This window comes from Neoarthrinium moseri, assembly GCF_022829205.1.
Source record: "Neoarthrinium moseri strain CBS 164.80 chromosome Unknown scaffold14_Wmoseri_CBS_16480, whole genome shotgun sequence".
NCBI lineage: Eukaryota > Fungi > Ascomycota > Sordariomycetes > Amphisphaeriales > Apiosporaceae > Neoarthrinium > Neoarthrinium moseri.
In genome coordinates this window covers 635526-663461 of record NW_026055128.1, presented here as the reverse complement: position 1 = coordinate 663461, position 27936 = coordinate 635526, and the positions used below count along the sequence as shown (strand labels likewise).

Sequence of the window (27936 nt, the reverse complement as noted above, 5' to 3'; positions counted from 1 at the left end):
CCCCCCCCCCCCCCCCCCCCCCCATATCATCATTAAAATGTGGCCCAGAACACCCTCAAGGCCCAATCATCGTAGTGCTCCCTTTCGGAACTGGTTGTGAAATGTTTCGATGTGAGTTCTTCTCGGCCCTAGTCCTGGCGTAGTGTTTGTCCAACACCCTTGCAGCCATATCCTGGATCTCCTTCACGCGCTGCTTTGCCGCAGCCACCTTGGGCGTGTCGCCGGTGTACTTGCCGTAGCGCTTAATGCCCAGCCGCTCGCTCCTGTTGTAGCCGGTTCCAAAGTACCAGCGGCTCTGCTCGTCTTCGTCCAGGTACGCCCCAAGCTTTCCTGCCAGAAGTCTGTGGCCCTGAGCCCATTCAAAAGCTGGGTCGGTCAATAACTCGTCGGTGTAGCAGAAGCTGATGATCTCGGTCAGACAGGTTACCGCATGCGGAAGGCGGAACTGGTCTCTCTTGGGGACGAGAGAAATGAGACCGCCGACCATGAGAAATAACAGGGTGAGCAAGATGGCTAATACAGGAATGTTGGCATACATCCGCACGGTCCCGGAAGGTGGCGTCAGTGCCATGAAGAGCCCGCCGGCTAGAATCGGAATTAGGATAAGAAGCGTCGAAAGTAGTGAGACAGCGGCAACCCTCCAGTGACGGCGTTTGAACGCTTTCCATGTCGACTCTAATGGTAAACACGCCGCGTAATCGAGGAGAATAGAATCCGTGGCCAAAGCCCCTTCTCTCTGAGAAAGCTTGCCCCATGGCGTCAAGATTCGTAGTATAAGATCGAGCGATTGGAACGACAGGAAAATGATCATTCCCAAGAGCGCCGGCACGAATGCGTACAAGAAGTCGGCAGCTGAGAAGGCTCCTTGCACAGGGGCAGCACTCAGGAGTGGGAGGAAGCCATCTTGGATGTGGGTGACGGAATTGAAACACACTGCAAAGAGAGTGATGAGCAGAACGGACGCCGCAACAACCCACATAATGATCTGGGAATCCCGGATAGCCCAGGGCAAGTAACGGCGCCGTACGTCTCCCTCGAAAGGTGCAACATTTGGCGGCTGCCCTCGAGGCCCCTTCTCATGAATGGACGGCCCAGACGGCCTGAGGCGGAGCTTCTCCTCCACCGTCGGAACTCCAATGCCATACCACAAAGGTGGTGCCGCAGGGTCAGGGGAGGTCCAATAACCGAGGCGCTCGATGTTGCGGTACATCATATGCCTCATCTCGTTTCTTCTCGCAGCAGTTTCAGTTCCGGCATACTGGTGCGAGGAGTTGCTCGGTGACAATAAAGCGATGATGTCCGCGAGCGATCGCATATCCCAATGTGGTCCCAGGCCAGTCCGTCTGTTGCGCCAGTATATGATGAGGAGCACCGTTGACAATACCATCGACACGTACATAGCAACCAAGACCCAAGCCACGCCCTGTACCGTCGACCACGTCCAAGCCCCTTCAACATAAACGACAGTGAATAAACAACTTTGCAACGGGATCGTGAAGTTCATTATCCAGGTAACAAAAATGGGTATCCAGACCTGCCACGTGCTAACAAGCTGCGGCCAGAGAAACGACTTGGGATATAGAGGCAGAAAGCCAACATTGCGTCGAGATCGTGAGTCGTCAGAAGCCAACGCCGAAAAAGGCAAAACCCTGAACGCCGCAACGATCACATTTTGGGCATACAAGAGTGTTAATGCAGCCAGAAGCTGCGGGAAGATGCGGAAGAGGAAGTATCTGCCATCGTACATGGAGCCGTAAGCCAAAAGGCCATCGTTGAGGCTGGAAAAGATGGCACTGAACATGAGTGCCGCTGTCATCAGCGTACATAGGGCCGCGAGAATAGACAAAGACTGATTTCCCAGGATCCACGGTCGATAGGTGAGAGGTGGATATATTGCAGCCTTCTCTGCGTCTGAGAATCTGTCCGATTGTGCTTGCCAGTTACTGACCTCTCGGGGTAGCTGTACTGGGAGAGGGGTTGGCGTCGGTGAAAACTGCGGCTCTGGAGTGTCTCCATCATTGCTTGGTGTGTAAGGTAAACGAACAACACCACCGGAAAACGGCCGCAAATAGCTTGGTCGGCGAGTGAGAATCGGAGTGACATACTGTTGTGCCACATCTGAGTTCGCTCGCCGCTGTCGCCTTAGCGCTGCGAGTTCCTCTTCGGGCGACGTCTCAAGCTCTTGGGTCCCTAGGTCTTCTAGAGGAGCTGGGAGGTGAACCGGCTGTGGTTGGAAGAGGCCTGGCAGTGCGTTTGGGAGAAACCGATAGATTGGGTTTGTCTCTTCGCTACTTGATGAATGCACGATCGAGACGCCTCGTTCGTCTTGTCTTGGCCTAGTCATTGCTTCTAAAGCGTACTGGATGTAGGGAGTGCTGTCGATGCCTGGAGTAACGGAAGCCCCTACGTCCCGCACCATCTCACTCTTGAAGTCTGCCGCAGCCCATTGGGAAGTTGGAGCAGCGGATCGAGCCATGGTCGGTTGTCGCTGAGTAGCGCACGGCGCTGGATGGGGGTTCACGGGCGGTTGGGCTACATGTCTTGGAGCTGCTACTTGTTGTTGCTGGGGAAATATCCGATCCGGGCCATCTATCTCGGGCGTCGAGGGAGGAGATGGGACGTAGGGAACAACAGTCGGGGGATCAGATGGTGACGATTCTTCTCGATACGGTCGTTGTTGTACCGGCGCGTGGAGTACAGTCACCTGCGAGGCAGTCGGTGGAGGAGTGGTATGAGCGTTTTGGGTGGAATGAGTCGCATACGTCTGATGAGAACCTGTTAAAATGCCAGTCAGTCAAATCGTCTTCACCACACCGCAGGTTTCCGGGAGTATGACATACGACTTCTGTCGGCATAGTCTCTGTCGTGGCCGTGGGAATTCATGCTGGCACACGTCGGCCTACTGCAGGTCCAACTCCACTTGGAATACTGAGCCAATGACTAGTGCGGCATATAGCTTTTTGCAGATGCAGGAGACTAGAATGCATTATGGGAGACTACAGGATGAAATACGGTGTGAGGATTTTCGCTTCATTGCGGAGAGGCTGGTCGAGCAGCATGGGTATAGAGGCAGAAATGGAAGGTTGGGCGCGGACACCCAACCACCCAACTTGATGTCTGTCAAAGCCATGAAACACCCTGGCGTCAGAGCATGGACGTGACCAGCGACCAAAACTTGCCATACTTATCATATCATCTTGGACCGCATATGCAGGACCACGAGGCCAAAGCATGATCCAATATACGTCGCATACCTAGGTAGCTCCGTTGCATGATGTTTGTTGCTTTTAGTTCCTTGCGACCTTTCTTCATCGTTGTACCTAGGGAGGGTTGCGACAGGGGCGGCCCAGTGGGGGAGGGGTAGCTCCGGGAGCTTGTAGCTCTGAGCTTCAGCTTCAACTCTCGAGCTGCAGTGGGGCTGGCTGAATCCCAGGTTCTAGGCGCGGCCGGATGCCCTGTTAGCACCTGACGTCCCTGGCTTAACCCCCCACCCCCACCACAGTCTGTGGGGTCGGTCCAGGGCAGCAGGGCTACCTAGGTACCTACTGAGCACAGATGCACCACCCACGATCTCTGGAGATCTCTGGGCTTTGCTCGACACCTACCAGCTGTACTACGAGTTACTACTCACTTCAGCCTCTTTTGTTTCATGATTTTCTCGAAGTCTAAAGTTGTATATGACACATCCTACGTTGTAGCTCACAGACTGGCACGACGCATAAGCCTTTAATCCGAGATGTTGGTTGTACTGGAGGAACGCCACCTTCAGGCCCTCCATGTTTCCCTGCCAGGCCAGTGATTAGTTGATATCTCTGTTCTGTTGTCGCCCATCTCAAGACAACTGGATCAGGAAAAACTGTACGCACAAGTCTTGGCTTCATGGCTCGTATGCATTCAGCCCGACGAATCCCAGCTGATGATTCCAAGGATCCGTAACTGGTGACTGCACAACAAGGACACATTCATGCCAGGTGGGGAATCAGGCAGAAGAAACTCACCAGGCCGACTCCGCTTGTGAAGACCAAGCCTGTAGGACTGCGCATAGGACTCTCTACCCAAGGACTTTTCGGTCAAAATTACTTAGCGAGACCCAAGCACTCATATTTTGGCAGAGAACATACTCTGGGTGTAGGGAACATCATATCACAGTCGTTCTATCCCAGCTGCACCCGACCCCTTGCCATGGTGAGACGTCGCCATCAGGCTGGGTACGCTTCAGCCAAGGACTTACGATGGACGCTCAGGCAGTATATAATACACAAGCGCCAGTTACGGACCGATCGAGGAATCCCATTGCGCACTCGAGTGGCAACACTCAATGAGCAATATGGTGACCCTTACGACCGGCGGATGAGGAAGTTGCGCTTGTTGCTGCTGCTCAAAGACTGTCAGGACCCAGCTGAGTCACCATCACGCGAATTGGAGCTGCTAGAACAGCCAAAGAACACCAAACAGCCGCCAATAATGATGCTGCCTACCGAAATACAATTGAAGCTGATTGAGCATCTCGAGTTCCTTGACATACGAAGGTTCCGCCAAACGTGCCACTACTATCATGATCTGTTCAGCCCAGCCGTCATATGCCATCGCTTTGGTGGGCCCCTGGCTTACCGTCAAGTTCTGGATCACTACTGTCGTATTTGCTTCCACTATCCCCTCCCTGGCTCCGATTATACCAGCAAGTTCACAAGCCCAGCAAAAGATGACCTCTTTCCATGCTACTGTAGGTGCTGTGCCCCGGGGGCTACCTTTTGCAAGTGGTGCGGGCTCGACTCGTATGATCAATTCTATATTCGGGATATACATGTTAGCTGTTTTCAGACTTATATACGTGTCCTCTGGGTGTTTATGCTCTTAGGTATTGTTCAGTTTGGCCTCATCGTCGCAGGCTTAGCACTGGCATGGAGGTATTTCAGAACAGTACCTTCGATCGTTGGACCGACCACTGTAAGTGTTTTGCTCGCTTGGATGCAGGTTTCCGGGTTCATACTTTGTTCATAGCCCAGCTGACCATGTGAAGACAAGTTTCGTTGTGGCGGTTCCGCGATACTGGGTTCTCAGGTTTCGGAGAAACTCGTCTTGGAACTATCAACACTCGCTGCGTATTGAGCTTATCATGTCCATTTTATGGGCCCCTCCTGTCTACTACATAACGTATGCTATGGTGTCTTCCCAATATGAGCCAACCATCACCGCATGTGGGGTGGTATTTTGGCTGAATTTGTGAGTATCTTGCAATAGTTCGCCCAAGAGATGCAATATGCTCATTTGTTGCTAGTGTATTCCACGTTACGAACAGCCTCGGGTACTGGTGTCTCTTCTTAGGGTGTGCTATACAGAGTCATTACTTGCCAAAGCGCAATTTTGTGTTGCGCATCATCGACTCTCTAGTCTTGCTATTGATTTGCTGGTCATTTCCACAGTCCATCGAAGTCTACGACCCGCGGCCGTCGCACGTCTGGCTGTCTGGTTCGTTAGGGCGGCTTGTTGTCAAAATGGTTCGGAAGCTTGTGCCTCGACGGGTTTCGGGGCGCGACAATCATTTGAGCCTGGTGTAAATATAACCCATTTGCAGCCGTGATGTTCTAAGTTATATGCATAGCGGATCAACCTAAGCCAGACTGAGCATCAGAGACTCCAGCTTTTCAGTCATAGGATCGACCTAGAGCGCTTGATGAGTCCGTCGGCTTTCTCGGAAGTTGAAAGTCATTGCGATGGTACTTTTACAGCTTGCAAAAGGATTTTGACTATTTACACATTAGCCCTGTTCGACAACGACCAGAGCCACAATGGCGGTACCGACAACTAAGGCTGACTACACCGACACCTGAGCGGAGACACGTATATTTCGGCTCTTCTTAGCCAAAAGTCCTATAGTGACAACTATCTTACTGGTGACATCCGATCCATACAACTCTGGCGCGGTGGCAGTGGTATTGACATCTCTGAAGTGCAAGCCGGATCTTATTTCGGCCCTAATAATTCGCCCACTTATTGTCACACCATGATCGATATTCCGGATGGGCCAATTCGCTTGTCAACATAATCCGGCTACAAGGTCTTTCAGCCAAGTATCTCGTTGGACAATGTGGAGACGTGATGTTGTCACTTGTGCTCATCGACTTCTCGGTTGCTTGCTGTTACTTCTATGCAAACATTCGCCATTCAATGGGCCGCGTATCCTTCTTTTGAATTGTGTTACGATACCCAGAATGTTTACGGAACGGAACAGATCGGAGCCGCTTCCAAGCCCCTTTGCGATTGTTAATACTTAAACCATCCCGGGTTTCTCAGCATTCCAAGGGTCTGGATTCATCTCTTCGTAAACAACATCAAGGCAGTTCCAGTATGAAAGGGTTTAGTTGCATTATCACTGCGCTCTGGCTGGGCAGCTTAGGGACTGCCATCAAGCCACCAACCACTCATGTGGTCCATGAGCAACGTCATCCCGATGCCTCCAGCACTCTCATCAAGCGATGGAAGCCTCACAGTGGACTTCAATTGCCAATGCGCATTGGGTTGAAGCAGAATAACATAGAGAAAGCTCCGCGTTGGCTCATGGATGTGGCACATCCCACGTCGAAGAAATATGGGAAGCATTGGACAGCACAGGAGGTCATTGAAGCCTTTAAACCCTCTGATGAGACTGTCGACTCCGTAAAGCAATGGCTAGAGGACAGTGGTATTGCTGAATGGTAAACCTCATAGTCCTCGTTATTCTGGCAGTGCTAATCGAAATTAAAGGCGCATCACGCATTCTAACAACAAGGCTTGGCTTGCGTTTGAAGCATCTCTGGATGAAGCAGAGACGCTCCTTCACAGCGATTATCTCGTTTACCAGAACACCAATGGCCGAATGATTACCGACTGCGAGAGTTATACCATCCCGCAGCACTTGACCAAGCACATTGATTATATTACCCCAGGTGTAAAAGGTGTTGACATCACATCTAGACTTCGCCATGCTGCTATCAAGGGAGGTGTTTCCTCGGGCCAAGTGCGACCCAGGGGCACCAAGCTTGGTCGTCGCAGATTCAAGCCGCGGAAACGCTTATCGACTGCGCCTATCCCAAAGGACCTCTCCACTTGCGACAAAGCCATCACACCTGTCTGCTTGCAGACATTGTACCAGTTCGAGTCTCTCGATACTACGTCTGTCGTCTCCTCCAATAACTCTTTGGGAATCTTCGAGGAAGCAGACTACTACTCCCAAGTAGACTTGAATCTCTTCTACGCCAAGTACGCCCCTCATATATCCAAAGGCTGGGGGCCTGAACTGAACTCGATTGATGGTGGCGAAGCTCCTGTGCCTTTCACACAAGCTGGCGGGGAGAGCAGCATGGACTTCCAACTGGCCATTCCCATCATCTATCCCCAGAAAACAGTAGTCTATCAGACCGATGACGGATACTACTCGACTTTGGAAAACAAGATGGGAATTTTCAACACATTTCTCGATGCGATCGATGGGTCTTACTGCACGTACTGCTCAGATGGCGAGTGCGGCAACGATCCTGAGCTTGATCCAGTCTACCCTGATTCGCACCATAACGGATACAAAGGCAAACTCATGTGCGGTGTTTACAAGCCCACAGCTGCCATCTCCATCTCGTATGGCAAGCAGGAACAAGATCTCCCCGCATACTACCAGAAACGGCAGTGCAACGAGTTTCTGAAACTTGGTCTCCAGGGAGTAAGCATTTTCGTGGCAAGCGGTGACACAGGTGTCGGCGGCATCCCTGGCGATGGCACCCGAAACGGCTGTCTTCGCAACGGAAAAGTCTTTTCGCCAACTCAGCCGAATTCCTGTCCTTGGCTCACGAACGTTGGAGCCTCTATGATACCCCGAGGAAAGACTGCGAATGATCCAGAGGTTGCTGCTGCATCTGAAGGCTTCTATTCTGGTGGCGGATTCAGCAACATTTTCCCCATTCCCGATTACCAATCCGAAGCAGTCGAAAATTTCTTCGAAATATCCAAGCCCAAATATGCATATTATCATAATGGGAGCTATGGGAGCTCCAATGGTCTATACAATCGGAATGGTCGTGGTATACCTGATGTAGCAGCGAATGGTGTCAATATCGCCGTTTATGTCGGTGGGAGCCTCGTAACGGAAGGCGGCACAAGCGCATCTGCACCCATATTTGCAGCCCTTGTTACACGAATCAATGAGGAGAGGCTCAAGATTGGAAAGAGCGTCGTGGGATTCGTCAACCCAGTACTATATGCACACCCTGAAGTGTTCAATGACATTGTTAACGGCACCAATCCTGGTTGCGACACGCAAGGGTTCAGCTGTGCCCCTGGTTGGGTAAGCCCTTACCTCAAATAGCCCTATTTTCAATCCCAACCCATCAATGTGCGCAATGATTAAAGTGGTGGCTGCTTACAATAACTTAGGACCCTGTCACTGGTCTCGGGACACCCAACTATCCAAAGATGCTGAAACTTTTCCTCAGCTTACCTTGACAACCATTGCCGTGAACACTCGTTTCCTTGGGGTTAAAATGGAAAGAGACTGAGTCGAAGTTGAATATGTAAGGGGATGTATCATCTTAGTGTATGTTTTGTTTTGCATGTCAAGGGATGAGACATTTGGGACAAATGCTGCACTGTCTTCGAGTGTGTGAGGAGATTGAGTCGATCGTTTTTCAGCCATCATAATCTCCTTTTCTAGCTTCCTAGCTATTTTTAAGAACACTCTTTCATTATATTGGTTGCAGAATGTCGTCGGACAACGATGGCTTAAAATCCTTGATGTCGCTCACCAGCGTCACAGAGAGCTGAAAGCGCCGCTGACAATAGCCTGTTCGAAGATTAAATTATACTTCACGATATGTCCCCTCGTTTGACTTTGGTTTGATGATAGCAAGCTTTCAGCTACACTGGAGTGTTTAGGATGGCGTTGTTGCCTTAGGAAGCGCGTACATAACCTTTACACTCTCAACAGTTCTAAGTTCTACTCACTACGCAGCTCTTGGTCGCTTGATCATGGCTACCAACACCACTTTTCCAACTTGATCTCAACATCATCAGAGCTGAGTTCAGTTCGTCCCGGGATCGACAAGAGGCGTTTCTCAATCGTGAGATTATAGTTGCGGCCCGCAGCCTTGTCGGTGCTTAAAAGCTGACAATAACCACGAAGAACACAGCACAGATCTAGGATATGATAATCTAAAGGCATTTCGGATTAAATTGAGTCGAACAACGGTGGGCGCTCAGGGGAGAAGCCAAAATTGATTACCCCAGAAAGTGACGGATCGAGGTCTAGTCAGGCGCCATAGCTAGGTTCTAGTCTATTTGAGAAGTGTCCACGATGCACCCAACATCACGAGGCAGAGTAAATTTCTTTCATTCATCATGCCCCTATGTTTGGCTTATCATGTGGTGTCTGCAACTAAGATATGCAACAACCCAACACATCCGAGCTAGAACGGCAAAATAGAGGGGGATTGCCTGCGAAGCAAAACCATATCAAGTAATCTAATCCGACATCGGTGTCCAGTGTAGATTCCATCATATCTCACACCCTCGATTTCGGCAGCATTCTGTGTAATATGAAATGCTGACGCATGCGAACCTGGTAGGCCACGATGACAAGCTCAATCACTTTTCGAGAGTTGAATATCGAGAACGTACGCAACCGGCAAGAGGACGCACCTGGCCGTGTTTAGTGACAATAACGGGAATGACGGCGCCGGAGTCAATGCGGTAACTATCCGCAGCACATTTCGTACAAACAAATGGCTTGCACTCGGTGCTGCATCGAGTACGATCTTCGTGGTTGTTGGCTTGCCCAACTCATTCGGTGTCTTTCAGAGCTACTACGAGTCCGAGTTATTTCCATCAGTCCGTTCGTCGCAGATCACCCCCATGGGATCAACCTCGTCTAGTTTTTACATGATCCTAGGGGCACTCACGGGAAGATTCGCAGATACAATGGGATACCAGGTTGGCGGGGCCCGCAGATGGGAAAATACTGTCATTACACTAACTCATACAGACGTCGATGGTAGTCGGCAACGTACTCGTGGCCGGCGCCCTCTCCGCTGCTAGCGTATCCGGGGAGCTCTACCAATTGTACCTCTCGCAAGGAGTCATGTCTGGTTTAGGATCGTCCTTCGTGTACCACCCAGCCGTAACCATATCTGGACAGTACTTCGGCCCTCGTCATCATGCCCTGGCAAATGGTGTCATCCTCTCTGGCGGCGCTTGAGGCGGCTGTATATTGCCATACGCGACTAAGGTTCTACTCTCACGGTACGGTCTCTCCCAGACTTTCCGGGCCTTGGCCCTCATGACGGCCGGAATCTTGACCATCAGCTCGCTCCTGCTTCGACCACGAGACATATCTCCACGCAGCCGAGGCCCCCTCTTAGACTTTCATTTGCTTCAAAATTCGCACATTTTATGGTGGTTGCGGCTGGCACTGTGGCCATGACTGGCTTCTTACCACGATACTTCTTCATCACGTCTTCGGCTATTGCCAAGGGCGTCGATAGTACCTACGCAACTTGGCTTCTAGGTATCATGAACGGCCTCTCGGTTTTGGGGCGCATCATGATAGGTCTATTTGCTGACAATATGGCAAATTGACTGCTCTGATCTGCAGTTTCGTGCTATGTGGGATGGGCCACCTTGTTTTCTGGTTACCGAGCGTACTAGTAGACAGTCACGAGGCAACGACAGCACTGGTGACCAGTTTTGTCGTTTTCGTGGGGCTTCTTAGATCCGGGTTGATTAGTCCGATTCCCGTGGTTACGGCTAGTCTCTTTGGGAGTGAGAACCTGGCAAGTAAGGTTGGGTTGTTAAATAGTATCATGGGCTGCGGTGTTCTGGCTAGACCCAGCGCAGTATATGTCGTTGTCTCAAAAGAATGGTGTGCCGGTGTTTTAACCTCGGGATTGCTCATGGTGGTAGGCGGGCTGGCATTGACACGGGCTTACAGATATTCATGAATCTTCCTAGTTGGATAGAACGATGAGGGTATACTGCAAAGTACTACGGCCTGCAGTGATATGGCGTGCCGCTTCAATTGAATAGTCAATTGTGGCAAGTTATTAGCTCTTCCCACAATCAAGGTTTGCTTCGATAATTCATCACCATCTGCGGGAAAGACGTTTCCGTGGCAGCCGCTTCAGAATAAACTTCAACGCATGAGAAACTCTTTGAAGCAAAAACTTTTGGTTTGTATGCATTTGATCAACTCAGAACAGTCATCATAGTACCCGGCTATGTGGCCTTGCGGAGTGCTCTACATGGCAGCATACACTACTGTCTATGACGACACGATTGAAGTAGGATCATTCAGATCAACTACTTCCGCGACGCTCTCCGATAAGAATCTTAAGAATCAAGTTTATTTGATTCCGAAATCAAATGGAATCGAATCTCCAAAGTTGACCTCTGAGACTTCGTAACGAGAGTACCATCTGGGCTGACGACCTGTTCAATAATGGCACTTCTCCGCTCACCAGCTCTGACAAACGCCCTTGGTATTGCCAATCTATCCGCATTAGGTGCGATGACGCTATATTTCAAGAGCCATCATGATTATAACCTGCAGGAGCATGAAGCGCGGATGGACGAACTTGAAGGAACTTTGCGAGGACATATTGGCTTGATCGAAGACTCATTGGAGCGTCTAGAAGGGGGTAGAAAGGTACCAGGGAAGAGCGACAGAGCTGAGAAACTCTACACTTCCAGGGCAAAAGATGAGAAGCAAAGTTAGCAGCACTGACACTTGGAGGTCGGGGTACTCGACTTTTGTCATTGTGTTTTGTGAGCCATGGTAGGCTCAAGTACGTCTCAGGCTACATGAATGCTCCCTGGAGGAAATTAGACAGGAGAGTCGTCGGCCTTAATCTCGAGCCTTACTTTGATTATCGGTTGGGTCTCGGCATGAGGTTCGGTCGTATTCAATCTCTTGATACCTGCGCATCACCGATTGATCGTTCAGAAAACATCGGACTTCTCGGCGAATTATTACGGTGGAATGGATTGGCATCAATAGATAGCTAGAATATGGGGATCAAGCGATATAATAGCTTATCGGGAGGATATCTCAGACAAGTCTCCCTGAGAACCAAGTCAGAATAGACACATGTCTCGGATGCTGTGGTTCATTACCGCAACAGTGCTGAACTTGGCATTCCCTGCCCTTGAATATGATTAGATCGACATCCACAATCTTGGAGGAGGTTGGTGGTGCAATGATTGAAGATTTTGGTCGCTTGTGGCCGTGAACCTGTCTATTAAAGGCTCTAATAGCCCCAAGTTAGGCAGTTACCAAAGCAGGCAGTAGCAGTAACAATAGTAGCTTTGAGGCTACGCAGCTTAGGAAGCAGCAGTTTAAGAGATTTTTTTTAATTCTTTTTTTCTTTTCGCTCAAGATGTTGACCAGCCACATCGTTATTTTGACTCTTGTGTCCGCCATCTTGGGCAAGCCGATCTCGTGAGTGCACTACGTAAGTTTGCAAGAACATTGTTATTGATCTAATAGGCACCATACGGAGAAGACAACTTACATAGCAACTCTTCGAAAGTACATGGACCAATCGGAAGCAATTCCTACCTCTAGGAAGCCATACCTCGATTCTTCGTACACTCGTGTAGCTTCGACCAACTCGCACGAATACTTGCCAAAAGCAACAGAGGTTTATACCGCCCTAACAAATCCGCCTATCACGAAGTGGCACTCCTTGAGTGAAGAAAGCGGCTTGAAAATGGACGGTCCAATGCCCACTCTGATAGGCGAGCTCGATACGCGCGCGCTTGAGAGGAGACACGGAGACAAGGAGAGGCACCGACATCCAACACATCACCATTCGACGCGTCCGTATACGAAAAGCAAGCAAGCAACCGATACACGCCATTCACACCACCCTACTACCACCACCAAGAATGACTATCGTCTGACAACTAGTGAACACAAAATCTCTTCCAGACATACTCACCATCAGCACACTTCTACCAAAGACAACAATCATGACGAGCCAACCAGTGCCAGGACACATGTGCACCACACCAGCGGGCCGGCGTTGACAACCAGCAAGGACTTGCCGCCAAATACGAAGGGATCACCAGATTAGATGACTACCGCACGCAATAAAGAAACTCCCAAGGTCTTGATAATAGTTGCTAGGTTGGGTTTAGGTGGCTTGCTATACCTTGATGTGGGACGTTAAGGTGGTGGCAGGGGCTGTTTTGAATATTAACTACACCCAGACCATGTGCCAATATACTTGTACTGGTTCATTTATAAGAATCACCTGTCTCCCCGTCCGTTGGTTTGCTCGACAGCCAAGTCCGTCGTTCACTTCTGTTCCTCCGCCTCGTCGCCAAGCCTGAGCGCACCAAAGTATGGCATCCTAGCTGTCACCCGCCGCAGGACCATCCGCGCACGGAAGCTCACCTCTGGTAGCCCGCGCCCGCACCGCTTGACATCTTCGTGCCGTCCTTGCCTAACTCTCGACGGGACCGCAACCCCAGCATCCTGGACAGCGGCGCGCGCCACTTCATCTTGGCCACGGAGCACCTTTGCGAGGTCTCCGCCGAGGAGGAAGACGTGGGTTGGATGTACCTGGCCGTGTCTGATTATGTCGAGTGCTGCAACCAGCTGCAGGATGTCGAATTCTGGGACGGCGGGTACTACGTGCGTCCGCCGTTTACGTTTTTAAACCGAAATCTCGCACATGCGCCAGGCTTTTAACAAAGGGCAGGCGGCGTTTATAATTTGAATTAAAAGTTTTAAGCTTTATTAATATTAAAAAAAAAAACTTTTTTAAAGATTTTAATTATAAAATATATATTAATATTTAATATTTAATATATTATTAATTATTAATTATTATATTTGTATTTTTGTTTTAGATTCTTTTCATAGTGCTACTGCACGCCCGCTTATCGATCTATAGACATACGAGGGAGGGTAAGAGGACCGGGGGCCGGCAGCTGAGGGAAACAGAGGTACAAGAGGCCGCTGTGCACGGCGCCGGGCGAGGGAATCGGTCGGGCGGGTCCCAGGCGAGCCCCACAAGGGCCGTCGGCGGTCGGTATCGCAGGATCAGGCGGCTGCGCCACGCCAACACCAAAGGGGCGGTCGTCCGCCCTCCTGTAGACAAGAGTCCGACTGAATTAAACTATGGAACTCCTCGTGCCGTATAGGTAGCACATGTCTTGCAGGGCTCCATGCCTTGAGCCGTAGATCCGAAAACTGTAAGCTGCAATTGTGAGCTGCCGATGTGATCAATGCCACATTCATAAGCTTTGGCTTTCAGATGTACATCGGAAAAGTGCTGCAACGAGGGTTTCGAAACAACAACTGCAGGCGATCCGAACTCTATTTCATCCCAAGTCTGTAACGTCGTTGCCGGCCAAAAAGAACCCTGGGCTAGATAGAAGAGGAATGAAATGAACCATTGCATGCAGGAACCAGGCACAATTTCATGAAAAGCGATCACAGTGTCAACAAAGCCTATGCTTACGCCACGTAGTTGGGCGTCAAGAACTCGTCCTATCATGTACCTCAGTAGAGTTCGTACTCGGTATTGGTCCCTCAGTAATCAGCCAAGAACCTCATGCCAACTCACTGCAGCAAACGGCATTTCTTCTGCGTGCTCATCATTCATCTTGAAACAATTTGAGCTTGCACCATCTGCCTGCAGTCTTCATGCTCCCGGCCGACAGGTGGAAGTGTGTTCTGCATGCCGACGTCTGAATAGGGTTTGACAACGTGCACGGAATGTGTTGGCTCCTCGCTAACAAACCAACATATTCGCGAGCAGCTCTGCGGTGGAATAATAGGCTGCTGGCCCTGCCGGCATGCCACCTTTCTCAAAGATGCTACGCAGTGTGGCAGACGTGGAGACGACGCTGGACGGACTCCCGCCGCGAGCCAGAAGCTCGCTATGAAGTGGCGCCTATAGGGCCGGCCAGTGGAGAGGCTAGGTGTCGGCGACGTCGCATACAGTTTAGGAAACGTCCTGTCGTGAGTTCCATCGCTGGCAGATCGAACAAACGGATTATCCTGGAGCCCGGGCTGTTGGGCAAGCGGCAGAGGTCTACAGGACCCATATTGCAGGCCGATCAAACAAGTGCATACCCTGGATGAACGCGAATCTGTGGTTCGCATAGTCAAGGCAAAACGAAGAAGCAGCGAGAGGCACAGGTGCGTGCGTCCGAAGATCAGGCGGACAACCTGACAAGGTGCTATTGTACGGCCCCAAGGGCCCCAAGGGCCCCATGGCCACGGTCATGCAGTTGGCCGCGGAGGGCCGTGATGATCTTGGAGGTACCGCGGGCTATCTCGGAGGTATCACTACCTGGTAGTGTTGCTCCACCCTTTCTCGAGCTCTCCTCATTCGGAAGTCGCTGGCTAAGATCTTGCTCCCCAACGCGATCGGTAGCTTACCAGCCTCTTGGATACCGCCGTGCAGGTGTATAGTAGAAGCTATATCGCAAGATCCAATGGGAGATTTCTTCAAGATAGATGGACTACAGACCAGCATGTGTGCCAACACGAACGGGGCGGAGAAAGTCATGTCTTGAATTCGCGAGTTTGGGACGTCCTCGGCGGGGTTGATACGATGGCTTGGATGGCAGCAAGCGGCAAAGCGGCGCAAAGCACCACGATCCGTTCGTGTTGGTTCTGGCCCTGTCAGCCCGGACCCTTCCCGAGGCTCGGACCAGGGAAAGATCCGCGCAGCAGTTGCGGCTGATAGAGGGCCGAGAGACCTTCTGCTCTGGACCGGTCTCCCCAGGAATTCTAGACTGGTGATGATTCGTGGCAGCTGAAGAGAATTTGCGTGCTAGACCTCGGTGAGAGCGGCTGCCGGCTCATGACAAGGACAAGTCAGGTTGCACCCCGGGTCTTTTTGGCAAAAATTTGCGGTCGCATCTGCGCGCAATCTTGCCGTGGTGAGGTGAGATCAATGTCATCACCGAAGCGCGGTCGCTTTCGGTTAGGCATGGAGGCCGACCGGGGTCCAGGAATACGATGGCCTGGATGGGTGAGAAATCCTTGGAACCCCTCGGCGGCAAGGGAACGATGACGACAGGGAAATGACCACCGGCTTGTTATCGACGAGTTGGGACATCCAAAGCAACCGGTAAAATGAATGTTTGAAACACACAATGTGGCTAGGTGTGTTTGCGCGCTGAAGAAAATGCAGTCTGGGTAGACAGAGCTTCTTTGTTCGCTCGCTCGCTCGCTCGGTGAGGCGCGACGGGAGGGAATCCGGGCAAGCCTGGAAATGCAGGGCCTGGAGGAGTTAGTTGCGGGCAATTATTAGTGACCTCCAGGTCAGTCAACTGTGCAGAAGGGGCCTGAGGGCCTCTGTTCCGATTGATCCTATTGCTGCAAAACCGCGCAGACAGTGCACCGCAGGCGAGTCAGTCGGCCGTGATTCGCTGTCTGCCATCGGGCGGGAAGCGCAACGGACCACTCAGCTGAGATGGCCACCCGCCACTATCGAGTCGAGCCAACAAAGTCGACCCCAGCCCACGTTTTCCCTCGTCCGCGGTCCCTGTCCGCAGTCCCTGTCCAGAGCCCCTGTCCAGTGACGAGTTGCTGATAGCCACGGTGCCCACGGTGGCCCACGGCCGCCCACCTGGCGACGCCTCCGTAGCGGTACCTGGGCCTCTAGCGCGGTACCTGATACCCCCCGGCGCCCTGACCCCATGTCCGCCCGTCAAGCCAGGCCTATCATCGAAGCGACCTTCTCCGCAAACCCAGCCAAGGACATGCGGGATTGCAGCTTTCCCGTCCCAGTCCTGGTTTTCTGCTATGTACTTGAAGCCTCCCGCATCATTCCACATCGTCACCTCACCACTCCACACCTCACCTCACCTCCAGAGCTGCAGTACATACATGTCAACGCCCGCAGACTGTGTGAGCAAATAGCTTGTGAAGCGGCAGCCCATCAGTGGACTCGTGGGCCCGATTGATCGACTCAACACCTGCTACGCGGCCCCCCTTAAATCTCGAGCTATCATATCGCGCGCCGTGTTTTCCCCGTAGCCGCCGACGACGACCATCGACTTTTGGCTTGCCATTCTGCGACACGGGTCTCACTCACCGAAATCCGTCAACACGAAAGAAAAAAAACGCCGCCAGCTGGAGCGACCTCGCGAGTTTTGACTCTGAACCTACGCGGACGTCTGCGCGTTCCTCCTGGATCACTGAGCTTAAAAAGTCATTTCCACCAACCCAGCTCAGAGTGCTTGGAGTGCCCAGCGAACCGGACCTCGAGGTCCACCAGCCGTCAAGCTGGATTCGTAAGTGCTGCGGCTCCCTCCATTTGCCCCATACAATAAGCTGTCGGCTGCACCTCAGGGCATGGACGAGGTCTGCACCCGTTGTGTATACCACGACCAGACTATATCCTGTGCCGGAGCCCTGTCGCTCCTTTCATTTCCCAGGCCTTGTGTGTGGCCACACTCGCTAACATGCCCGGCGACAGCTTCATTCACGTGGCGGCCTGGCCCCAGCACCAGCACCAGAGTCCCAGCCCGAAGCCGCAGCGATCCTTTGGCCATTTCCGCTCTCTCTCGAGTTTCTCACAAACATCTGTCTCCAGTAGAGCGAAGTCGCCTGCGAGGCCCCCTTCCATGTCCCAGTTGCCAGACATGGCCTCGACGCCCGAGTCACCCTCTTTGGACGTGCCGCAGCCCAAGCGGATGCCGTCGAACCAGTCACTGATGGAGGACATGGACTACAGCACCAATCTGGACCTCAGGAAAAGTTCGGCTGATGGCACCGCAACGCCTGCGCACCATCCCGATTTGAATGACGAGGTGGCTACGCTGAGCACGAAACTGATCAACGCCATCAACCACCAGACTGCGCTGGATGATACTCTCGCCTCAACCCGGCATGAGCTAGAGGACGAGAGGACAAAAGTTCGGGAGCTCGAAGAGAAAGTGGCACGGCAACAGGAGCTACTGGCCGGCGACGTTTGGGTGAGACGGTCGACGGTCGAGAGCGAGAAGAATAGGCTTCTTCTACGCGTCGCTGAAGAGAAGCGGCAACGTTTTGAGGTCGAGAAGGAGAAGAAGAAGATCGAGCAGGAGTTGGAGAACCTGACCACGGCCTTGTTCGAAGAAGCCAACAAGATGGTCATCTCCGCCAAGGAAGAGGCACAGAAAGAGCACGACGCCATCCAGCGCAAGAACGACTTGCTTAAATCCCAACTGGCCGACACAGAAGGGCTCCTAAGGTCTCAGCAGGAGCAGCTGGCCGAGCTGAAGCTGGTCATGGAGCACATGACCGCTGAACACGACGACCACAGCGGAACCACGCCTTCATCGCCTGGGTTTAGCAAGTTTGATTCAAGGGATGACGATACGCACGTTACCGACAGCGTATCTCAGTCTGGCATCACGGAGCCTTCCTCGCCGACCTATCCTACGAGCCTGACACATCTGCTCCAACCCGTGCTTCGGACCGACCTGGCTGCCTATGAAGACTTTCTGGCTCTGGTCAAAACTTCCAAGCGGACTTCCAGCCGAATATCATCTGGCTCCTACAGCGGGCTCAACCCGTTGCTTAGCCTTGCCAGCGCCGGTTCAGCTCCGTCCAACGCTTCCACAACTTCACTGACCACGGCGGGGACGGCGTCCTCGAATGTATCACCACAAACCCCAAACACGCCCGCATCGGCCATAAGCGCCGGCTCAGTTGCTACCCCACTGCCCCCCTTGAAAGAAACAAAGTTCTACAAGAGGGCCCTCGCTGAGGATGTCGAGCCGACCTTGCGTCTAGATATTGCACCCGGCCTATCCTGGCTAGCACGGAGATCCGTCTTGACTTCCATGACTGAAGGATCCCTCGTTGTGGAGCCGGTTCCCACGAACAACCCTTTTGCTGCCATTAGCAAGCCTCAGTTCTACCCATGCTCGCTCTGCGGCGAAAGTCGTAAGGAGACTCCTCACCTGCGTATGCATCGGTTCCGAACGAGCGAGGCCGACTCTGCCCAACGGTACCCGCTCTGCAAGTACTGCCTTAACCGTGTGCGATCCACCTGCGATTTTCTGGGTTTCTTGCGCATTGTCAAGGATGGTCATTGGCGCGCCGAAGACGCTGACGCTGAACGGGCAGCGTGGGAGGAGAGTGTCAGACTGCGAGAGCAGATGTTCTGGAGCCGCATCGGTGGAGGCGTAATCCCTGCGACACAAGCACTCCTTCACCCACCTAGTATAGGGGAGAAAAGCCCCCGCAGCAGCCACGAAGGGCAGACGACTCCTGCTCCAGCTGACCTGAAGAGGACATCGTCATCTGACAGTACTGTGGCGCCTGTCTCCGTCACGACGCCTGCCGACCAAGAGCACGACGTCGAGCAGCAGCCGGACAAATCGCCTGATGCAGCCGACCGGGAAGAAGCCGAGGTGAAGCCTGACACAGCTTCTCCCACCGTTGACCAGGCAAACCAATCTCTTGGAGCTGAAAACGCAGACCCCAACGAAGACGGGGTGAAGCGTCTTTCGATCACGATACCCGGCTCTTTCGACAACGCGTAGAGCACATCGATTCGATTCAATTCGTCCCACCCGTTTTATCAATACCCATTTTAGTATCCAAAATCGTTCATTAGAAGGGGTTGCTTGCGAGCAAACGTCATCATTCACTTAGACCTTCGTGTATAATACTAGTCCTTAGAGCATAATCTGCCGGGGTCATTTAGAGTCCCGGTATTCAGCATTGGCGATGGCGTTGGAAGGTTTTCGGATTTGGGTGGCTAGGACTGCTTATCGGTATTACTGGGCTGCTGGTGGATAGCCAGGTGGAACGTCACCCTACGGATTTTTTGGGGCACAGGGGTTGTGCCAACTGGGCGTGCTGGGTGGTATCATTTCTTACTGCAAGGCAGCTGGAAATGGCAACGGGCTATTTTAAGACGGTTTCTGCCCATAGCCGAATATAATGCTGCACATCCCGATCCTCGATCGTTCACTATCTGCATCTGCTTTCCAAGTGTGCCGGCACCAACTCATCATAGCAACCGCTGCCAACCCCCCTATCCGCTGCACTATTATGCGGCATGATATAGCCTATAGACTTTCGAGTCAAATAGCCTGATAAAGACAGCCAATCAAGGTCTACAATTGAACCCAAACGACTGGTATACAACCTCAGTTTCGAGTATTTGTCACCTCGGATTGGTGGGTGTATTCTCCAATAGACCCCAATGCTACCAGTAGTATTGAGAACCGCGGTACGGTGCACATCACCGCCCGGAACCCCTCGATCTCACGGCCCGGCTCGTTTACAACGCTACTGCCTCTCCTTCAGCTGCGTGGGCAGATAACGGGTCAATCAGAACAGGTGTTACAGCAGCATGAGGCCCGTACGATAGCAATATTGGGTTGCATGGTCAGAATGTTCTGGCCCCGACATAACTATGCTTGGTTCCCTGCACGCAGCTCGTCATGGCATGACTATTCAAGTTAGAGAGCCGCAAGGTATATAAGACGGAATGCAATTGGGGGCACATCGATACCAGACCGAGCGCTCATGATCTCCCTCGGCATTTCACTCTGAAAATCTCACCATGGCAGGCCTCAGCGTACTCCTATCCGTACTCTACAGCCTAGCTCTGGCCGCCGACTCGCCAAATAAGACAACCGTATCGCCTCCCTTCAATTACACCCGCATCGACGCCGACCTGCGGTTCCTGCCCCCGCCTGACAGCACGTTCCTTCGTCGAGAATGGATCAGTGGCATCATGCCTCAGGCCTGCCGCGACTTTGCCATCCTGAAGAACTTGACACTCGGTGACTTCAGCGTGTACGAGTTTGTCTTTGCGGATTGTGCTAGGCCGTGGGTCATGTGCCAGCACAAGGAATCGTCTGTCAAGATTAACGATCTTGCCTATGTGGGTATTGCACTTTCCCTTCTGGATCAGATTTGGTAAAGTCAAATGGCACTTAAAGATCACCAACCATTTATGACGTGGACCTGGTTGTAGTATCACTGAATTACAGTGTCCTACTATGTTAAAACCTTCAGCATTTAGGGTCCTTGTCAGGCATTCTGGGTTATGTTCAGCGACAATGCCATTCCCATACTCATGAATAGCCCATAACACTGACTGACTTATACTACAACAGACAATCTCCACAACCCCGGTTCTGATGCGCCAGCGCGTCCGCCACTACATGGCCGTGGGCAACACGCACGACGGGGCGGCGGCGACGTGGAGCAAGGGCGACATCGCGTTCCGCCTGGACTTCACCCAGCCCAGCATCGTGCTGCACGAGACGTCGCACGGCATGGACCACCTAGCGCTCAACGACTTTGGCAGCCCCTTCAGCGCGACCGACGCCTGGCGCAAGAACATCGCCGCCGACGCCGCCGTCGTCTCCGACTACAGCAACGTCAACTGGAAGGAGAACTTTGCCGAGAGTACCGTCATCGCCATCTACGACCGCGCCATGAAGATGAGCGGCGGTGGCGGCGTCGAGGCGATTCAGGGGAGCTGGCGACAGGTAAGTTGGTCCCGGAACCTGGCGGGTTGGGATTGCCATTATTGAGATGTGTTGCTGATGATCCCTCAGGTGTATCACGCCTATACCGTCGTCCAGGCCTTTCTGGGTGACCAAATCTGGAGGAACTCGGAGAAGAAGAAATGCTGGATGCGGTACGTGGACTCAGACGTCGTCTTCGCCGTGAACGGCTCAAAGTTCGACACTCAGCAGCTGCTGCTGCCCACCTCGGACGTGCAGGTGATGGAACTCCCCGACCATATCCAAGAAATTGAAGAGCTGCTGGACGAGGCGACGAGTTTCGACGCTGCCGGCGGCACGCATGAGATGCCCACCTTCGTGGAGGAGGAGCCAGAGCGATGTGAGCTAATTCAGTCCTCGCCTGCCTTCTTCTCGTCAGAATGTGTCTTCAGGGTCAAAGGCAGTGTACTTTCAATGTGAATCTGAAAGCTGCTCGGGCTAGAGGAGCACGTCGGCTACATCTTTTTCAGAAATTCAGGGTTCAATTATGCGGACAATACCGATCTAAGTGAGAATCATGATTCAGTGTATGACGTTGGAACTCAAAGTCGAATATATTGGCTTCATGAAGCGTGAGTCATCTTGCCAAGTTTGACTGTATCAGAGCCTTTCAATCCCGTGAGTTGTATTTTCCTATGGTTAAGCATAAATACATGTTATGGCAAGGGCTTCTAATAGTGACAAATATGAAACGGCGGTTTCATGGACCTCAAGGAACTTGGTATATTCGGGCATACTGTCCTCCGGGATTTAGTAGCAACAAAGGACGGCAGGTCTTGAATCTCAAACAAGAATGTCGACTGCTCAAGCCATGTTGGATATACGCAATGCGCAATGGAACAAAAGAAGCCTTCCGTGAATGGCCGCTGTAGCATGAGCTGAAGGTTACATTGACTCTCGGCACCGCAACACTGCCCAAGGGGTTAGAGAAGAGTGTATCGAAATCATGTAATCTTACGTATCACAATTGCTTTGATAGACCAGAGGTATCACGAGAATGCACATATGATCAAGACATGGTATAAATAGACCGGTTGAGTAAGTCTAAGACTTCAGACGTGCCGTGACTCTCAACGACTGCCTTCTTCCCAAGATTCATGGCACCGAAACTAGATACAAACAAATTGACCAAGCTAAGAATACTATGAAGCCTTGATATATCGAAGCTTATCGTGCAAAAGGATAAGGTTCGAAAGACTCGGGCTGGACCAAAAATAGGCACCCAACACCATCTTGAACGAATCCAGAAATCTAAGCATCATATGGAGCTACGTTCATCTCGGAAAACAACGCCTACGTCGCCCAGCCCAGCAAGCTTTCCCGTCGAGAAACGTGAAGGCAGTCCTTCAAATGAGGATCGACCCAAGACGCCTGTCAGAGGCAAAGTCCAGCATCACTGCCCGCGGTATGAACATTCCAAACAGACACAGTGCTTGAGGAAAGGTTGCATTATAAATAGGTCCAAGAGCTTGTAAAACAAGGGCAACATTCCTTGAAGAGCTTGTGTAAGTAACCTTGCTTGTCCTGGTCATTGCGGTATTGAACTACGCTACACACCCTCAATGGAATAATAGCCAAGCGAATCTGTTGCCTGTCCAGATACGCGAGGCCCGATACAGGTCAAACCCCACTGGTGCCGATATGCACAAATCCCTAATACGTCGGATATCGATCAATGACAGACGAACAGTGTCGCGCTTCGTACAGTGCCTGGACAGGTGCTGCTGGCGCTGTGGTCCTGACCGAAAGATGCCCATTCTTAGAAAGCAGACCGACTTGAGCTGGAGTAACGGCCAAGACCGTAACTCAAGTGCAACAAGTAAATTCGCGGAACTGTGGCAAAAAGCTCAAATTCTATGAATTGATATTGTATGTTCTTCTTTTCTATGGGTTTATACAGCTTCTAGTCCTCTCTCCGTAGACGCATTACGTCCTGGCTCAGCAGCATGTACGGGCCCTCCTCCCAAGCGGGAAGGAGCCACCGTGTGGGCAGGAGCAGTCCTCAACAACTGGCATTTAAAAAACGATTCTTGCCAGTGAAAATTCAAATGATCTTGAAGGGTGTCAATCATTCGGCATGGAATGGAACATGGTTGACAGCGAGGGAAACCTCGTCCCTCTGTACCGTTTTGCTCCCGTCGATACGACACCGCCTCCGCCGCCGCCCCCTCCCGTCACGTTCAGTAAGTGCGAATTCGAGTTCATTGATCGCATTCTTACCCCGTTTGTGGCCTGAACACCGAGATCTGGCCCATGGGACATCATGGCCCTGGTCACCCATTTGCTAGCCATTATCAATCTATCTACTATGACCCTCGTACACCGATCTGAAACTGCGGATACAACGGCTGACATGTACGGTTATGTAGCCTGGGCGGAGCTTGAAGCCTTACCGGAAGTAGAACTAGAATCAGAGCCAGAGCCAGAGCCAGAGCCAGAGCCAGAACCAGAACAAGAACCAGAACCAGAACCAGAACCAGAACCAGAGCCAGAGCCAGAGCCACTCGCCCCGAGGGGCAAGAAGAGGAAGAGGGGAGAGGAGGAAGGCGAAGACGAAGATGAGAGGGAATAGGAAGGAGGAGAAGAACGAGAGGAAGTAGCCAAGCTCAATGAAGTCGACATATTCTTTTATCTGATACACTGCAAACCTGCGTAAACGGCGAGCCTTCCATTGTCGCCAAAAATACAGATGTGTTGGGCCTCCCAATATCGATAAAAAACTCATGTTCCCTTCGAATTGTTTGAAAATTAATACTATCTAGAGTCACTTAAAACTACTCGATATTTGAGAAACTTGCTGATCACAGGTGTAGGAATATTGACCTGAGTTGTCGGATGTCTTGAAACCCGGGTTTGTCCGTATTGATAATTATTTTCGCAGCTAGAACCTGGACCGATACTTAACTACTTAATCTTGGAATATTCAGAGCGAGTTGAATGCTCAATTCTTATTATCCTTCCGCCAAATACTTCAGGCTATGTTACTCATGTATGTCATCTGGTCGGGGCAGAAGCTGGATTCACTGGGCTCAAGACCTAGTGAGGTTGGAGACTGGGTCGACTTGGATTCAACACCTAGCCAATTGCCCAGAACACTATTCGCCTCGTGATCTTTGGCCCCACTAGCAGCTTGATTGACGTACTAAAGATTGGCATACGTGCTATGACTGATCAGCCTGGAAGCTATCAATGTATTCATAAGGTCTGGGCAACAAAGGCTGAACTGATCTGACGTAGGCCTTGACCAGCCTCCAAGCGGCATTAGGTCATGATCAAACCAGAGGTTGGCTTTTACTATGTCCAGCGTCTCACCAAGCTATGAACTAGCCATGCTAGTCAAATCTCGAGAGTTGTCGGCCTGCTACTGCCTTATCACTATTCCGTTGCGATATCTGTGCCTTTGAGTCGACCCGAAACAGTGGGACGGAGCCGGGCGCTTCTCATCGATCAATGCACCAGGGCTCAAGGCGATGCCCGGTAGTCAAGGGTATAATTGTTACATGAAAGAAAGTTCAGTCACGCTTGGATTGCTCGTGTCATCTCCTATGTGTCTAACATGAGTAAATCAGTAATATAATGATACGTTGTGGGTTGTATTATCAATATTACTCATCCCTCACGATAGCTTTGAATCATATATCGCCAACATCCCTTCCATCGTGGCATGCTCAAAGTACAATGTTTAAGATCGCATTTAATCGAACTTATACATATCCTGCTCAGCTCGGGGCCTTCACTTGAAAAGCTTTGCCTACCATCAGCTGCCGACTCTGATTGGCTGAGCGAGGATATGACCAGGATGTGATTAAGGTTTTGTTGGAACGGAAGGCATACTGCATTTGCTCGAACGACTATTATGTTGGATGTAAAACAGAAAGACACCATAGGACGAGTCAGTCCTCTCAATTTCTTGCAACATTGAACGGATTTGCTTGCTAGGTCTGAAGAAGAGGTGCTGGGCTATGACGTGGGCTCACGCTTGCTCTGGCTACGATTATGACATTTTTCGTTCTAGTCGATGCTTTCGAATCCTTCAAATCGGCCACTCAAGACATTGTTCGAACTGCCGTGTATTATTTGCATAAATATGTGCACTCAGCAGACTCCACTTCCAGTTGACGCGTGCTTTATTGCTTCCCATTTCGAGATCCCAGCCTGACCAACAAGATGGCGCTATCTGAGACCTTCCCTGCAGCCTCCTGACGGGACTAAGGGTGCGACGTGAAGATCTTGCAGCGCCTTGCCCAACATTGCTGCCTCATCTGTTCCGAGAAAGTCCCCGCATCCATGGAGCTTCACAACACCATATGAGGCTTTGCAATATCTGCTTCAGGCCTCCTGCATCAACAGCTCAGCTATGTCGGGCCGTCTTACTTTCAAAGTGCATTCAAATGGAGCCGGATGCCTTCCAGGAATGTCAGCAAATAGTCACGAAGCAACAGGCGGTAAGCTTACCCGCCAAGACCAATGGAAACCCCAGGCTCAGGTACCTTGGGTTTACCGTCTTCACCTATCACCTGCTCCAGCTCGAACGCAGCTAGGAAGGTCGCCAGGAACATATAAACACTTGCAAGGGCAAGGAAATTACCAGGACATTTGCGACGACCAAAGCCAAAGTTGCCGCTGGGGTAAGGCTCACCCCTAGTGTAACGCTCGGGATCGAACTTGTCCGGCTCCTGATAAGTGTCGGGGTCTGTGGTCATAGCGGTCGTGTTCGCGAACACGGTCGTCCCTGCTGGGATGAACATGCCCTCGTACACGTCATCTTCCAGGCTCTTGTGCGGGATTACCAACGGATTGAGAGGTAGGCATCGCATGGTTTCCATCATAAAGTTATCAAGACGCTTCAACCTCTCGCGGTCCTCAAAGGTTGGCAGCCGTGGCTGCTCACCGGCGTCCAGCAAGGAGTCGATCTCTTCTTGAACTTTCCTCTGTCTCTCCGGGTACTTGGTTAGGAAGAGCAGGTTGGAAAGGATTGTGCCCCACGTGCTGTTACCTCCGGCGATAAAGACGGCGCCAGTCGCGCCTTTGATATCTGCCATGGTCATCTCTTGTTGTTTCCCAGCCTTTTCGTTCTCTTTATACTTCTGCCAATGCATCTGCATGAAAGACGGCGCCGCATTACCTGCCTCGATATCCTTGATGTTGGCTTCCCATGGTTCATTGTGTATGGTTTGGATGGCTGTCCGACTTGCTCGAGCATGTCTCAACGGCGCTGAAGGGTTAAACCAGTTTGGAATGAAGCGAGCCAACGGAAATATATCAACAAGTGTTGAGCCAGCGATACCACCGTTCGTTGTCGCATTGTTGGCAGCCTTCGACATGTCGCAATATGGAGATTCCTTGTCCGTGATCTCCTGGCCAAAGGCTATGCGAAATATGATACTGGTGGTAAGAAGCAGAGTAATCTCCTGCCAGTCTGTTGGGTCGTGGACGAGAGACCTCACAGCTTTTCTCGACTCATGAAGCTGGATGGACCGGAATGTCTTGACGTTGGACTGCGTGAATGTGTTTTGAAAGAGGCGGCGATGCAGCTTGAATTGGGGACCCCATCTCAGGAAAGTCAATGTAAGCCCCCATCCCATACTTGGTCACGTTAGAACAAGGAACTAATGAGGCCGAGCAGAGATACATACACCTCAAACAGAGTAAACCGTGGTCGGTCACAGTAGTTGGCCCCTCGGCGATCAAGGAGGTCTGTTGCGGCCTTGGCGCTGTTTAGACATATCATGTGCTGTCCAAGCACATTGGTATAAATGACATCAGATCCTGCAAATGTTAGTATTTGGCGCGCTATAAGTCCGCAGATCGGTTTGCCTACCATATTGCTTGCCCCATCGAATATAGTCTTGCTCAGGGTGGTCAATACTAAGCTGGCCTAGGTTTCCGACTAAGAATTTCCCAGGCGGCCCTGGAGGTAACGGATACGGGCTATTTCTGCGTAGGCGCCGAGGATATACCAGGCACAGGGCAGAAGCCAACAGCGCCGTCCCGACAAGCACCAGGACGGGATCTACAGGAGGCCAGGCCATGTTAGTCTGTACAGTGATGGACTTGACGTCCTCAAGCACCGACTTGGTGAGACACCAGCTGCTTGGATCAGCCAGCATGGCCGTCAGCCGCACACGAAAGGCAAGGAGCACAGTCGATGACTTGCAGTAGACCCGATCCAATGGCATCAAGAGAATTCGTCACTGTCATCACTGAGCGAACTCCCCACAATTTGCCGGCATCCTCCGCTAGCAGTCTTGGGAATCCGCCGAGCTTTATAGTACAATGGTGAGCTATCAGATGTCTGCTGGCAGTTAAGGGACTCTGGTCAACAGGCGGAGCGGCTGTATGACAGTCGAGACTATTCCGGTGACTCACAGTCATCTCCCAGCCCTCAAATCCAGATCAGGGAGCAGAATCCGTGCCAAGAATGCTGCC

General features: G+C 51.6%; 7 protein-coding genes across 7 annotated transcripts; 4 read left to right on the top strand and 3 right to left on the bottom strand.

Moving 5' to 3' along the window:
• Nucleotides 1–55: 55 nt before the first annotated feature.
• JN550_005020 (uncharacterized protein) lies at nt 56–2883 on the bottom strand (the record flags this gene model as incomplete). Its single annotated transcript, XM_049316601.1, has 2 exons — nt 56–2775; nt 2841–2883. 2 exons carry the CDS (start codon nt 2881–2883, stop codon nt 56–58), a joined length of 2763 nt encoding a protein of 920 aa, XP_049173218.1.
• Nucleotides 2884–6348: 3465 nt separating this feature from the next.
• On the top strand, nt 6349–8335 carry JN550_005019 (uncharacterized protein; the record flags this gene model as incomplete). Its single annotated transcript, XM_049316600.1, has 2 exons — nt 6349–6695; nt 6745–8335. The coding sequence occupies 2 exons, from the start codon at nt 6349–6351 to the stop codon at nt 8333–8335; spliced, it is 1938 nt and encodes a 645-aa protein (XP_049173217.1).
• Nucleotides 8336–9565: 1230 nt separating this feature from the next.
• JN550_005018 (uncharacterized protein) lies at nt 9566–10219 on the top strand (the record flags this gene model as incomplete). Its single annotated transcript, XM_049316599.1, has 3 exons — nt 9566–9586; nt 9655–9954; nt 10007–10219. 3 exons carry the CDS (start codon nt 9566–9568, stop codon nt 10217–10219), a joined length of 534 nt encoding a protein of 177 aa, XP_049173216.1.
• A 3099-nt stretch (nt 10220–13318) lies between these two features.
• Nucleotides 13319–14633, bottom strand: JN550_005017 (uncharacterized protein; the record flags this gene model as incomplete). Its single annotated transcript, XM_049316598.1, has 4 exons — nt 13319–13638; nt 13926–14116; nt 14490–14518; nt 14595–14633. 4 exons carry the CDS (start codon nt 14631–14633, stop codon nt 13319–13321), a joined length of 579 nt encoding a protein of 192 aa, XP_049173215.1.
• A 2818-nt stretch (nt 14634–17451) lies between these two features.
• On the top strand, nt 17452–19521 carry JN550_005016 (uncharacterized protein; the record flags this gene model as incomplete). The annotated part of the gene is made up of 1 exon (XM_049316597.1): nt 17452–19521. The coding sequence occupies one exon, from the start codon at nt 17452–17454 to the stop codon at nt 19519–19521; it is 2070 nt and encodes a 689-aa protein (XP_049173214.1).
• Nucleotides 19522–20552: 1031 nt separating this feature from the next.
• On the top strand, nt 20553–21927 carry JN550_005015 (uncharacterized protein; the record flags this gene model as incomplete). Its single annotated transcript, XM_049316596.1, has 3 exons — nt 20553–20876; nt 21112–21489; nt 21559–21927. The coding sequence occupies 3 exons, from the start codon at nt 20553–20555 to the stop codon at nt 21925–21927; spliced, it is 1071 nt and encodes a 356-aa protein (XP_049173213.1).
• Nucleotides 21928–25836: 3909 nt separating this feature from the next.
• JN550_005014 (uncharacterized protein) lies at nt 25837–27617 on the bottom strand (the record flags this gene model as incomplete). Its single annotated transcript, XM_049316595.1, has 4 exons — nt 25837–25912; nt 25963–27093; nt 27144–27276; nt 27329–27617. The coding sequence occupies 4 exons, from the start codon at nt 27615–27617 to the stop codon at nt 25837–25839; spliced, it is 1629 nt and encodes a 542-aa protein (XP_049173212.1).
• Between the last annotated feature and the right edge of the window lie 319 nt (nt 27618–27936).